Here is a 13,063-nt window from a genome sequence, read left to right as displayed (position 1 = left end):
TTTGGGCTGGTATCATTGTGCTATTTACAGTGAGGTACCATGATGCACACACAGCGACACGTTAAAAGAAGATCCAATCTTTGAGCCTAAGTTTGGATTTCAACCTGTTCAAAAGATCAAAAAATTTAACAAAAAAGAGGTCATAGCAGAACAAAGAAAAGCACTTGTAAAGCATGTTATATGGGTGATTTTTGATTAACACTGGTCTCTCCTCTTTATTCTCTGCCACATGAGGAAATTCTGCCTTTATCACAGCAAAGCTGTGAATCAATCATCATGATTTTCTCTTGTTAGTGCTGAGGTACTTTGAATGTCTCTCTGGCGACAGCAGCCCTCCAATCGAGTGACAGGCAGATGGAGCTAGGTGACAACCATCATCATGCCAGATGAGAATTGCCAGCGTAACCAAATGTTGGAAGTAGGAATCACCCGTGCATGTCCATTGTTGCCCTTCTTCATTCTGCTCTCAGCATCAGCTCTATTTCTGCTTCTTAGAAATCCCATCTTAAAGGAAGACAGTCTTCACTTCTACCCGCTTATCTAATTACCTTTTCCATCATAGGAGTTTGGTAAATTTGATGGCTTCTGAAGATGAGCTGAGGTTCCATTCTTTTTCTGCTGAGTCTTCAGTACGCAGGCAAGCCAGATGACTCACTTGTTGGTCTGTTCATGATACTGATATACGGTATTTGCTAACATGTTTTTTGTTTTCTTTTCCTCTCTCTTATGGGATCCATATGGTAATTCAGGCTGGAAGGCACCTCAGGTTGCCTCTAGTCCAATCCCTGTTCAAAGCATGGTCAGTCATGAGGTCAGACTCTACATTGCTCAGGGCTTTTACCCTGTCTCGTGTTGAAAACCCTAAGGATGGAGTCAGCACAGCCTCTCTGGGCAACCTGTTCCACCGCTTGACCATCCTCAGTTCTTCCTTAAACCCAGTCAGAAACGCTCTTGTTTCAGCTTGTGTGTGTTGTCTCTCATCCTCCCACCACGCACCACTGTGAACTGATTCCATCTTTGGAACAACCTTCTTGCAGTACTGGAAGGTTGCCATTAGGTCTCTTGAGGCCACCACTTCTTCAGGCTGAACAAGCTGCTCTCCCTCAGCCTCTCCTCATACAGCAACTGCTCCAGCCCCCTGAGCAACTTGGTAACCCAACAGAATCCATGGAAGCTCAAGAAGGAATCAGAGACCAAGAAAAACCTTGGAAAAATCTCTAACCCCCAAATTTAGAAAATAATGACATGCAAAGTTCCTGCTCTCACTGTGCTGGCTTGTCTTTGCTTTTCCTGATAAATGAATGAAAATTCAGGTAAAGCAAGGCTCTAACAATAAACTGTGCGTGTTAATAGTGACATCTTTCTGGAAGCAGACAGATCTGAAAAGGGCTGAAAGTTGTTAACTCAATGTAGTGGTCAAGATAAATAGCCTACTACTCTTCTCATAAGCAGACAAGAGAAAGGAAGTCCCTACAGGAAACAATGAACTATCTGGGAAAAACAGTCTATATACTCTCCTTTCTACTGATGATCATTCCAGTAGTATTACATCAATGCTTTTTTGGTTCCCCCCCCCCTTCTGCCCTTTTTATATTAAAGCAGCATCCAATTTTCAGATTTGCCATTAATGTGAAGATTTTACAACCCATGTATTCACTGACAAAGAAATGAAGAGATTTATCTTGTGACGGTTACCTTCTTCCATGAACAATTTGATAAACAGTCATCTTCAAGGGCCGGTACCCTATCAGCGCCATTTATTTTTTCTTCTCTGCAACAGTTGCTTTCCATTAAAGTAAGATTAAAAAAGAAAAAAAGTTTCCACAGTCATAATTGCTTTTCTTTAGTTAAGAGAAGCAAATTCCTACAGGAAAAACAAAACGGTTTACTTTTGAAACAATTCAAGAAATCCTTCTTAACTTGTTACATATGTCAAAATAGAGAGATAAGTCTTTCAAACCTCAGTATCACTTTAGAAAAACAGTAAAAGATGCACATTGTTCCCACGATTTATCTGCAGGACCATTTCAGAGATGTAAATACAAACTTTGCAACTTTTCCTCTTCTTCAGATCACAAAAAAGTGCTGACAAATTAAAGGAGTAACAGTACATCCCTTTCCTGTCATGTTTTTCCCCAAACTGAGTCCTTATTACCATTCTTATTACCTTTACCATCACTTAATCTTTCTTCAACTGAATTCTAGTTTCTACCTCCTTACAGTATTTCCTACTTCCACAGATCTCCTGTCCGTGATTTCCTCTTACATTCTGTTCCTGCTCTTGATCTTCCTTTTCCATCTGTATGCATGGTACCACCCTTTCCAGAGATCAGAACCATATAAAGTTCTCTCTCACTTTCTAGTTATTTTCATGCGAGGCCTGACATTATTACATCTGTTCTACGCATTTCTCCACCTTTTTTTTTTAAAATCAAGTTTCTACTACTAGTCTTTTTTGTAGTCCTTGACTAGTCTTCTCTTGTTTTTACATTACTTCTTCCCAACTTGCACCTTCTTCTCTTTTTATGCCCCTCTGTAAAGACTCTTAAGTTTCAATCTGTTCTTCTTCTGGTTCCCTCCTCCTCCTCCTTCAAGTCTCCTTTCCTCATTTCCACCGCCTCCCTCACCATTGGTCTCTTTCTTTTTTTTTTTCCCCTCCTCCTTCACCTTAACACTATGACCAAGTAACTGCCTGAAATCTAGCAAGTAATTAAAAAGTCAATAGACTTTCTCTTGTTATTCATAGATGCCTTTACTAGAAAGCTCTCCTGAAACAAAGGTAATATAGAATTATAGAATCATTTAGGTTGGAAAAGAACTTTAAGATTATTAAGTCCAACCATAAATATAACATAGATTCACTCCCCCAAACCACTCCAATGCTGTTTGTTTAAACTCTCAAATTCCATTTCAGAGATTCATCAGCAACGAAAAGCATGCAAAGTAACACCTTTTGAAATGTATGTTTTGCCACACTTTCACTCCCACCTTTGACCTTGTCTCATCTGAGGTCTATTCCACTGCTAAGAACCAAAAGGAAACTATCAGATGCTTTCAGCCTTCCTTACCTAACATCCCTGTACTCACTCTTTGCAGGCAAATCCTGGATCATACTCTGGAGATTTAGAATGTAAGGGAAAACTGGAATAATCTCCTTGGACTGTCAAAAGTTCCTTGATAACTATTGTTCGACTCTGCAAATAAAACTGCCATTCAACAGCAAAGATAATTTGAATCAGCTGACAAAAACCTTGCTTCTAGCATTAGCACTGCAAAGAATGACATCTTCAGTGAGAAGCAAAGCATGCAATTAGCCCCCCCCAAATGGTTTTCCCAGGCCCATAAAATTAAGCAATTTGCTTTGTTTGCTCATATTACGACAAGGTTTGATACAATTAGAAAACATTCACTGCCTATCAACTGCTCTGTAGTAAGCACCCACATCCCCTTAACCACAGAAGATTTGTCAAGGCACAATCCCTCAGAGAAAAAAAACCACGTAGTGCACTTCGTATTTACTACAGGGTTTAAGTGCATCCAGGAGCCCTTACCACAGACAGAGAAGTTCTTAGACTGCAAGTTGTCTTTGCAGCAACTCCCTGGAGTTTGTGGAAGCAAATAATCCTGACCCTGACAGCAGCCTGCAGAGTGACAGAGCCAGTTCAGTAACCTGCGCACCTTCAGGTGACAGCAGAGGATGTGATCTAACAAAAAAGTTTAAGGTGGAAAGTATATGGAAAGCAGATGAAAACCTGTTTTGAGGACATGGGAATGTATGACGGAAAGCCAGGATTGAGGAATATGTAGTGAAAAGTTAGGACAGTAAGCGTGGGATTTTAAACAGAGAAGCTGGATTGGAGTACTAAGATTGGCTTGACACGCTGAGGAGTGACATGATTGAAATAAGGAGACATGAAAGAAGAGAGTATACAGGGTCAGATAGTGCTTTGTGCATCGTAAGTTACCAAGAGCTGTAAGGACAAATTACTAAATAAAAGCAAAAAATCTGGGCCCTCTGTAGTGTAGATGCAGTATCCTGAGACAGTTAATTCTAGGTCTTGTGACGAGAGGAAGTGAAATGTTCTAAAATAATCCTAAAATTAGAAAAACCACAGAGCTTGTTAAAAATGCCCATGCGCGTTTTATTAATAAAAACTAACAGTGCCAAGGTTAAACAAGTCAAACAATTATAGTCTCTTTATATTCCATAAAATATTACAGAAAAGTTTATTTGTGTTTCAATAAAAAGACTACTGTCTTAGAATAGGCAGCTGACAGTATTTGTGCAGTTAATTGTTTGTGAATAAATTTAAAAAGACTACCACCTGCCCTGAAATTCCTTTTATAAAAATGAACTATTAAAAATGATTGACAAATTTTGAGTTAAAAAACTTAAAACATTCTCTATATTTAATTTCAACTTTATAATAGATTACAGGAAGATGCTTATGAAACAAATACAAACATTTGTTTCAGTACATGTCTTTATATGATAGACTTATAAGTATGTAAACAACTATATAATAAAAAGTTTCCAAAGTCTGCCTGTAAGAAATCAGGCAAATTTTACCATAAGCAATAAATCATTCCAAACCTTCAAGACATTTTATATAGCTGCACCAACTGGCAGTAAACATTTGCCAAAAACTTTGTAATTCAAATGTCCCAACATACAGTGAAAAGTATATAAACTTGGTGGAATCATTATGTTAGATATAATTTAAGGGAAAATAAGTTCACAACAACATTTCTGGAATTTAACATGTAAAAAAGTAGGACGTATCTTTCTTGTTCGGTTCTTTGGACACTGCGTGATTAACAAAAAACACTACTACATTAGCTCACTATCCCTCAAAAAGTGGCATAATCAAAATACACTCCAAATAAATTGCCATTCAGTGTATTCATTTTCCACAGAAGGACAGCATTTTATTTCTCAATGATGTGTCTACATTTTCTTTAGCAAACTTCGCAAGAACATCTGGGGCAAAATCCATTTTCCTTCAAGTAAAAAAAAAAAAAAGCCCAAACAAAAAACAACCAACAAACCAAAAACCCCTAAAACAAGAGTAAATAAAGGCTCTGCATTAACACACTGGTATCAAAAACACACATCCACACCACATTTAAAAATATCCTACATAAAACAATCCTTGTTTGCTTATCAGAGGTGCAATTTCTAAACTCAAAACTGCTTACCAATATTTTCCTTGAGGGATGGGGCAAATTAATTTGAGACACTTCTCCCTAGAACAATTTATTCCTGAAGCTTGCTGAATTTTAACAAAAAATAGTCTACAAGCAAAGGGCATCAGTCGTCATCATCGTTTTCATTAAAATCGTCATCGTCGTCATCATCATCCCCAACATAAGAAACTGGTGTTTCAACTCTGGAGCCACTGTACTGAGATCCATTGGAACTTGTAGCCAACATCCCATCTCCACCATTGGAAAAGTCACTGGGGAAAAAAAAAAAAAAAAAAAGAGGCCAGTTGGCATTGCTCAATAATTTTTCCCAGTTTACTGTGCTCTTAAATATAATCATCTATCTATTCCATTCCTTTAATAAATCTGCCACTGCTACTTTCTAAAACTGTGTTTAATATATGTCTAAGTTGTTTCTCAAGAGCAGAAACAGTTGAAGTAATTTTGAAATGGTTCTTATTATGTTTCTTCCTTTAGGTTTAATATAAAGATTAAATCCTTTCATAGACACCTTGTAAGTATGCTTTCCAGGTTTCTTCTGAAGTACCTTTAGTGTTAAGGCTAAACAGCTAAGTCCTTTGATATTTTTATGTAGCACTGGACACTTGCATCACAAGTGAATCATGTCTTTCAGAAGCACTAATCTTGATTCAAAGACTTGGAAAATCGAGGAATTACAGCTTCTCCTTAATTCCTTGTTATTACATGGCAAACTGTCATTCCTGCATGTGCTGTATTTTTAACTTGAAATTGTTTTCTTCTCATTATGCTTTTTTCTTAGTTAAAAAAAACAACAACAACAAAAACACAAACAAAAAACAAACCACCTCTTCAGCATCCCATATTTTTCCCTCTCTAAGAATATCCCTACGCTGAAAATCCACCTCCTGGATCAGCAAGTAGATTTGGAGAGTATCCACTTTCTTACTTGAATGTGTTCTTTTTCCACCAAAATACACACCCATACTGTAGATACAGTCTGAAATGTCTTGTTCCTAGATGAATTAACTTTATCCAGAAGTATTTTATTTTAATAGAGCCAGAACATTCCTGCCTCCATTATTAGCTGCTATTTTGCCAATCCTTTTTATTGTTTACTTTCTCAATAGTTTGATAAACTATTAAACTTAGTCAGAAATTCTTGACAAAATGTTTTTCTAAAAATCACAGAAATAGTATCTCCAACTTGAAAGACATTAATCATCAAAAAATTGCTTTCAAATATATGTTTGCTAGTCATTTTTTAATGCAGCTACTGCACATCATCAATCATGCACACTGTTGTTGTACGGAGCTAATTCAATAGTCTATCATCACACAGAATGAAATTGCAGGGGCACACCCTAGAAGCTCACAAGGAAAACATACCCAGTAAGACACTTTCAAGAGTTTCTGCTGTTCTGCACACTTATTCAAAAGGAAGATACCAAGATAGCTGTCTAGCTGTAGTCAGATGACTTATAACTGGTTCTCCATAATTATCTGCAGAACCAGTTTCAGAAACAAAGAAAAAAAAAAGATTATTCTTGTGTTCCTGTGAACTTTGAAATTACAAACCCAAAAACCTGTCTCCCCTCTTTTTGATAAAAATGGAACTGGATTTCATAACCTGCGTATCCTACTAAGACAAAGAAACTGGAATGAATTGGTAGCAGCATCCTCATTCTTCTGCAAACTTTCTTTAGACAGCTTGCTAAATAAATTTACAGCCTTTATTTGCCTCAGCAGCAATTTTTGGTACCAGAAAAGCTATGCATCTTGTAGTTTCTTATTGCCATGAATATTTATGTATGTACTATAATTAAACATAATTTGTCACTCCCCTTTTCCAACCTCCTAAGAAACAGAAGTGGCTTCTCATCAAGATAACGAACCACAGTCAGCTTCTGGTTTTCTACTGGCCTCTGGCTAATAGTGGCCTATTCAAACAGGTTCTTTTTCACTAACACCATGCTCATTATCACAGAAGGAACCGTGCAAGTTCTGCTCCTCTAAAGATATTCTCATTCAAGCTTCAGTTCCCTAGCAAAGAACAGGCAGAATTCCCCACACTTTTTTGGGCAGCAGGAACAGACTGGAGCATAAACCACACTCCACACCATTGCTAGTGCTGCACATCCCTGAGCTTAAAACTGTTTCCCTTGCAAGTTATTTCCCCCCCTTTTAAAGTAAGCTAGATACTGTATCTTTAGAAGGACCTCCTTCCAACTCTGGCGGAAGGCAGATGGGTGAGAAAAAGCTACCAGAAGACTGTCTTCAGAAAACAAGAATAAAGCTGTATTTCCTTGTATAAAGAAATCCCACCAATACAGGATTTTTGCCTTTAAGAATTTCAATGGTATAGCAATTTCTCCAAATAATTTACAAGGCAGAGCCTACCAGTGATTCTGACATAGAACAATTATTGCTGTGGAAAGAGCCAAAGTAATCTAGAACTTGCCCTCTCCTCTCCAGCTTCACCCTCAGTGCCTGCTAAAATCCTCCTGGAAGTTATGCTGAAGCATACGGAAGACATGGCTTCACCAAGGACAAACTGTGCCTGACTAATCTAGCGGCCTTCTACGATGGAGTGAATCCATCAATGAACAAGGGAAGAGCTACAGAGGTCATCTACATAGGCTTCTGGAAGGCCTTTGGTACAGTCCCCCACAACCTTCTTGCCTCTAAATTGGAGAGGTATGAGTTTGACGGATGGACTCTTTGATGGCTAAGAAATTGGCTGGATGGCCATGACCGAAGATTTACAGTCAACAGCTCAATGTCCAAATGGAAACCAGTAATGAGTGGTGTCCCTCAAGGGTCCGTACTGGAACCAGTACTATCTTCATTAATGACAAGCAGTGGGATTGAGTGCACCCTCAGAAAGTTTGTGGATGACACCAAGCCGAGTGGTGCAGTTGATACCTTGGAGGGAAGGGATGCCATCCAGAGGGACCTTGGCAGGCTTGAGACATGGGCCCATACAAACCTCATCAAGGTCAACAAGGCCAAATGCAAGGTCCTGCACATGGGTCAGGGCAGTCCCCTGTTATCAGTACCAACTGGGGGATGAATGGATTGAGAGCAGCCCTGTGGAGGACGACTCGGGAATACCGTTGGACAAAAAATTGGACATGACCTGACAATGGGCTCTTGCAGGCCAGAAAGCCAACCGCATCCTGGGCTGCATCAAAAGCAGCATGGCCAGTAGGCCAAGGGAGGGGATTCTGCCCCTCTGCTCCACTCTCCTGAGACCCCACCTGGAGTTCTGCGTCCAGCTCTGGGGGCCCCAGCGTAAGACAGACATGGAGCTGTTGGAGCAGGTCCAGAGGAGGGCCACAAAAATGATCAAAGGGATGGAACACGTCTCCTGTGAGGAAAGGCTGAGAGAGTTGGGGTTGTTCAGCCTGGAGAAGAGAAGGCTCCAGGGAAACCTTATAGCAGCCTTTCAGTATTTAAAGGGAGCTTCTGAAAAATGTGGAGAAATAGGTTTTACCAGGGCCTGCAGCGACAGACAAGGGGCAATGGTTTTAAACAGAAAGAAGGTAGATTGGATATACAGAAGTGTTCAAGGTCAGCTTGGACAGAGCTTTGAGCAACCTGATCTAATGAAAGATGTCCTTGCCCATGGCAGATCTCTGAAGATCCTTTCCAACCCAAACCATTCTGCAATTCTAAAATTGCCCAGATTGGATTAGTTGCATTACACGTTCAACGGTTTTCACATAAGGCTAAGTTTCTGGACATGACAGAAACAACTGGTAGAAAATGAACATTTTTGCAGATAATTTGTTCAGCTAATCAGCTTGCTCAATTTGAGTATTTGTTAACAATTTTAAACATTTCAATGATACTTCACTCATTTTACAATGTAGCAGAGCTCACAGAAGGACTTATTTTTGATTAATGTAATAGCAAGAAACTAGTGAGTAGTGACTACATAAGGAAAAGTGTCTTACATAGCAAGAAAAAAAGAATAGTTAAGTTCAGAACTGTTGTATGTCCACACACCGTTAAATACAAGTTACAGTTTACCACTCTACCAGCTTCTGATGCTGTTTAAAACCCAAAGACCAAAACCTTTTTTAAGTTAGACACTAATGACCAAGGGAGAACCTTGCCCATATATCTTTAGGGAAGTACCTGTTTTCTTGTCACAAACTCAAAACTAAACAAAAATAATACTTTCAAGATTAACATCAGTCTAATCAATTTCTTTTCCACTATACAGGAAAAGATTTCTTTAATGACACTGCTAAGAACCACCACTACTCAAGTAGAAGCGATGTCGGAGAATAAACTTAAATACATATCCACACCACACTTAATCAAAACAGAACTTGTTTCATGAAGTATTTAATCTCTAATTAAGTTTATTTGATGAACAGATTTCAAAAACTGATTGTTCATTTCATCTCACCTGGCTGAAAATCTTGTGCCATTTGATGCAGAACCTGATGAAGATGTGACATACACACTGCTGATTGATCCCTGAGCCATTTCTGTAAAACAAACAATATGTATTTCAAGAATACTTCAAAACACACTCACTGAATTCAGTGGAAATGCTTAATCCTTTTAAAGTCCGGAAAAGGAGTCTTGCAACCAAAACAAAACGTGTTGACGTACTATATCCAAAATAGCATAATTAAAAACCAAGCAGCCAGTGCAACAGCAAAATTTCAAAATACATTAAAAAAAAATTTTATTTTGAAGTAAGCAAGTCAGATGTCTTCAGTATTCTTATATAATGAAAATGATAAAACAATATAAAATGAAGCCATGATCATGTTTGCTCTTACTACCTTTTACCTTTGCAGAAGAATTAACTATAAATACTGTCCTCTTAAAAGAATTACACACTGCAAATATCTACTTATATGGTATAATGCAAAACGTGGTTCTGTGAAGAGCAACAGCCCATTCTCCATGAATTGCTGTTATTTGTTCCCTAAGGTACACTGAAAAGCATATATTGGAGAACCTGTTAGAAATCTTCACCACAAATCAGTGGAAATTAACTGATCTTGGCTATTTTCATGCTTTTTCCTTGAGTCTTGTATTAAGGAGGAAAACACATTGACTCTTCTTGGGAGTTAACTAACCTGTCACATATGGTTCCAGAGCTTTAGGAACCAAACTCCTTGCAATTTTTAGGTCCTCTGCTGAACAGCTTCCAGATTCTAGGCCACAAGCCATACCCATTCGTTTTAGTACTTCTATATCATCATGAATTTCAAAAGTATTGTCAAAATTAAATAGATATTCAAACCTGGAGAGGAAAAAATGTCTCAATTAGCTTCAATGACTTTAACTACCTTTTAAGTTTCGAGAATTGCAGCATTTCAAAAGCTTAACACAGTGTTAGCGACACATCACATTAAGTAATCAAATTTTTCAAGATTTATGTATTTGATAGCAAGCTACTAAAACTGTAATTATACACACTACATAAATCATTAACAGGTTTAACAGGTACAGAGTTTTAATTAAACATTTTGCATGTTTGATAATTTTTTCTTTACTCCCACTCCCCTGCCCACTGTGTAATATTTTTTCATGTTTTTAAGCTTTTCTAGTAAGCTAATAGTACAAGGAGAAACCACTGCTACATTCAGCTTTTATTTAGCAGATGAAAAACCTAGCTTTTTGAACCAAAAGTAGAGAACAGCAGTTCTGAAAGCAACATCCATTTTCAATTCTGCTTGGCTGCATTTCACCATGTTAAAGCCAAAGGAAAACACTACTTGGTAAAGTATGATATCAAACTTCAGCAGAGCTGCCTTATTTTGCTTCTAACATCTCTAGACAGTAAGTCTTAAGTAAGTTTTTAAATGTGAATGCAATTATTCTATTTAATTAAAAGCTCTATAAAACTCTTGTTTCTATTCAACACGACTAAGTTTTATCTGTCTGAAATGCATGTTCTCAATCTACAAAAGACATAAGTAAATTCATTTGTATTTAATTTTTAACAGACCTAGACGAACACTTTAGCATGGACATAAAACTCATAGCTGTACCAAAAGCCAGACAGAAAACTTTGTTAACTCACTTGTCATTTGAAATACTGCAGTCAATCACTGTCTTCTTGCTGGTGTTCACAATGATAAACGGCAAATGGATGACAGAATTGGACGGTGGCGGTCGATTTGCCTGTTGTTCTGCTTGACGGTTTCGCTGAACGAGGTTCTTGAAGGCAATTTGCTAGAAAAAGCAATAGTATATGAAAGTATGAATTAAACCTTTAAGATCCTGTTAACAAAAAAACCCTCAGATAAAGAATACCAGCAATGGTTGCAGCCTGTAACTGCAGAACAGGACAGAGAGTGTTCACTATATTACTGCATGTTAAGATGCAAGAAAAGACTCAAATAATAGTATTGAAAAATACAACACAGTAAAACTTAATTGAGGAAAAAAAATGCACGTTCTAAATAAGTACATCAGGACAGTTCCTTGGACAGATCCTTGACAGAATGAAGATATAACAATGACAGGAAAAAGGAATTTTCATACAGCATCCTACTTCCACTCTGTTTACTACTCCCTGCTAACTACTGCACTCCATGAGAACAGCTGAATGATTAATACTGTATTTTTGCTGAAATTATATGCTAAAAAACATTTGAGATTTGAGTGTCTGACATTAGGCTTCTGAATTACTCAGCTAAGATTAGTGACTTTACTCTCACATCTTACCAAAACTGCTTTTCAGAATGGAATGTTCATATTTTAAAGATTAGCAATTGTAAGAACTAAAACCTCAAGTTAACTATTGAAACTCGAAGTTATAAATCTTACAGTAAGCCACCAAACTAAGAATAAGTATTTTTCTGGTCATGGAATCAAATGAAATAAAAAGGAATTAAAAACAAAATCCAAACCCAACACAGAGACTGATAAAAGTCAGTCAGCTGTTGAGATTGCTGTCCCACAGTTGTCTGTACCTTCTTTCTGCACACCCTCCCTGAGATTCTCATTCCTACTGCGTAGGTAATGCAACTACTAAGGGGAACATTCCGGTGAACCAGCAGCACAGTGACTTAGGGGATAGACTACTGCTTCCCCCAGCGTACTAGGAGAAACCTGGGAAGGAGTTCAGCAACTGTTTCACAGCAGTTAAGCCACTTACACAGCAGGGGCAGCAACATCCCAGAAAGGCAAGACACAGAGCATTATGAGAGACGACGTCTACAGTCACATAATTTCACCTATGGACTCTAACACAGAAAAACATTCTGGATTCAAGAACTGAACTGGAAAATTCAGAAGGTACAGTATGAATTACAGCTCCTGTCAGCATAAATCCTGTTTAAACATACTTGAAACTGCCAAAGAATTCATCATAACTCATGGAAGGTTGCTGGCTTCTCCAATAGCAATGGCCAACAGCATGGTCCCAGTGCTAAATTAAAACTGCATACACCCAATCCTGAAATTCACCTCTGGTTTTCTTAGAAGTTTATGATCCCTCAATGGGATAAAACAACAGGAATACAGATATAAGTTACCTTGCCCTATAGACAAGAGTACCTTGACTGTACCTGTAGAATGAGTTCTTGTAGTTGAGACTGTTTTTGCTTTATTCTTTCAAGTCTTCTCTGTTTCTCCACCTTAAGACAGAAAAAGTATTGGTTAGTTAGTTGGTTTTAAGTAGCATTTTATATCAACATTTTCTCCCCTTAAAATCATTTCAATACCAGAGAACCGGAGGTAGGACATATGATGTCAATCATTAAGGTTCTGCAGATAATTTAGAGATCTAACTATCAAGACTCACATCAGTACTACTGATGGAAACTGTAACGAAGAGCAGAATTAGAACACTGGGGAATAAAGTACAACATATCAGGGAGAGGGTAAAAACATCTTTGCA

The 13,063-nt window shown here is 37.9% G+C and overlaps 1 protein-coding gene across 4 annotated transcripts in view; it reads right to left on the bottom strand.

Annotated features, from left to right (window-relative positions):
* Positions 1-4,383: 4,383 nt before the first annotated feature.
* The window catches only part of TFDP1 (transcription factor Dp-1), a 47,368-nt gene continuing 38,688 nt past the window's right edge, over positions 4,384-13,063 (bottom strand). For all 4 annotated transcript variants that reach the window (XM_075057189.1, XM_075057188.1, XM_075057191.1 and 1 more), the window contains exons 8-12: positions 12,732-12,800; positions 11,240-11,391; positions 10,290-10,456; positions 9,605-9,686; positions 4,384-5,459 (exon numbers count right to left, since the gene is read on the bottom strand). In XM_075057189.1, coding sequence (XP_074913290.1) covers positions 5,312-5,459; positions 9,605-9,686; positions 10,290-10,456; positions 11,240-11,391; positions 12,732-12,800 — 618 coding nt within the window. In that variant the 3' untranslated portion in view covers positions 4,384-5,311. The remainder of the gene's footprint in view (positions 5,460-9,604; positions 9,687-10,289; positions 10,457-11,239; positions 11,392-12,731; positions 12,801-13,063) is intronic.

Source organism: Buteo buteo, chromosome 25 (genome assembly GCF_964188355.1).
Source record: "Buteo buteo chromosome 25, bButBut1.hap1.1, whole genome shotgun sequence".
In the NCBI taxonomy this organism is placed as follows: Eukaryota; Metazoa; Chordata; class Aves; order Accipitriformes; family Accipitridae; genus Buteo; species Buteo buteo.
This window is presented reverse-complemented; position numbering and strand designations above follow the sequence as displayed.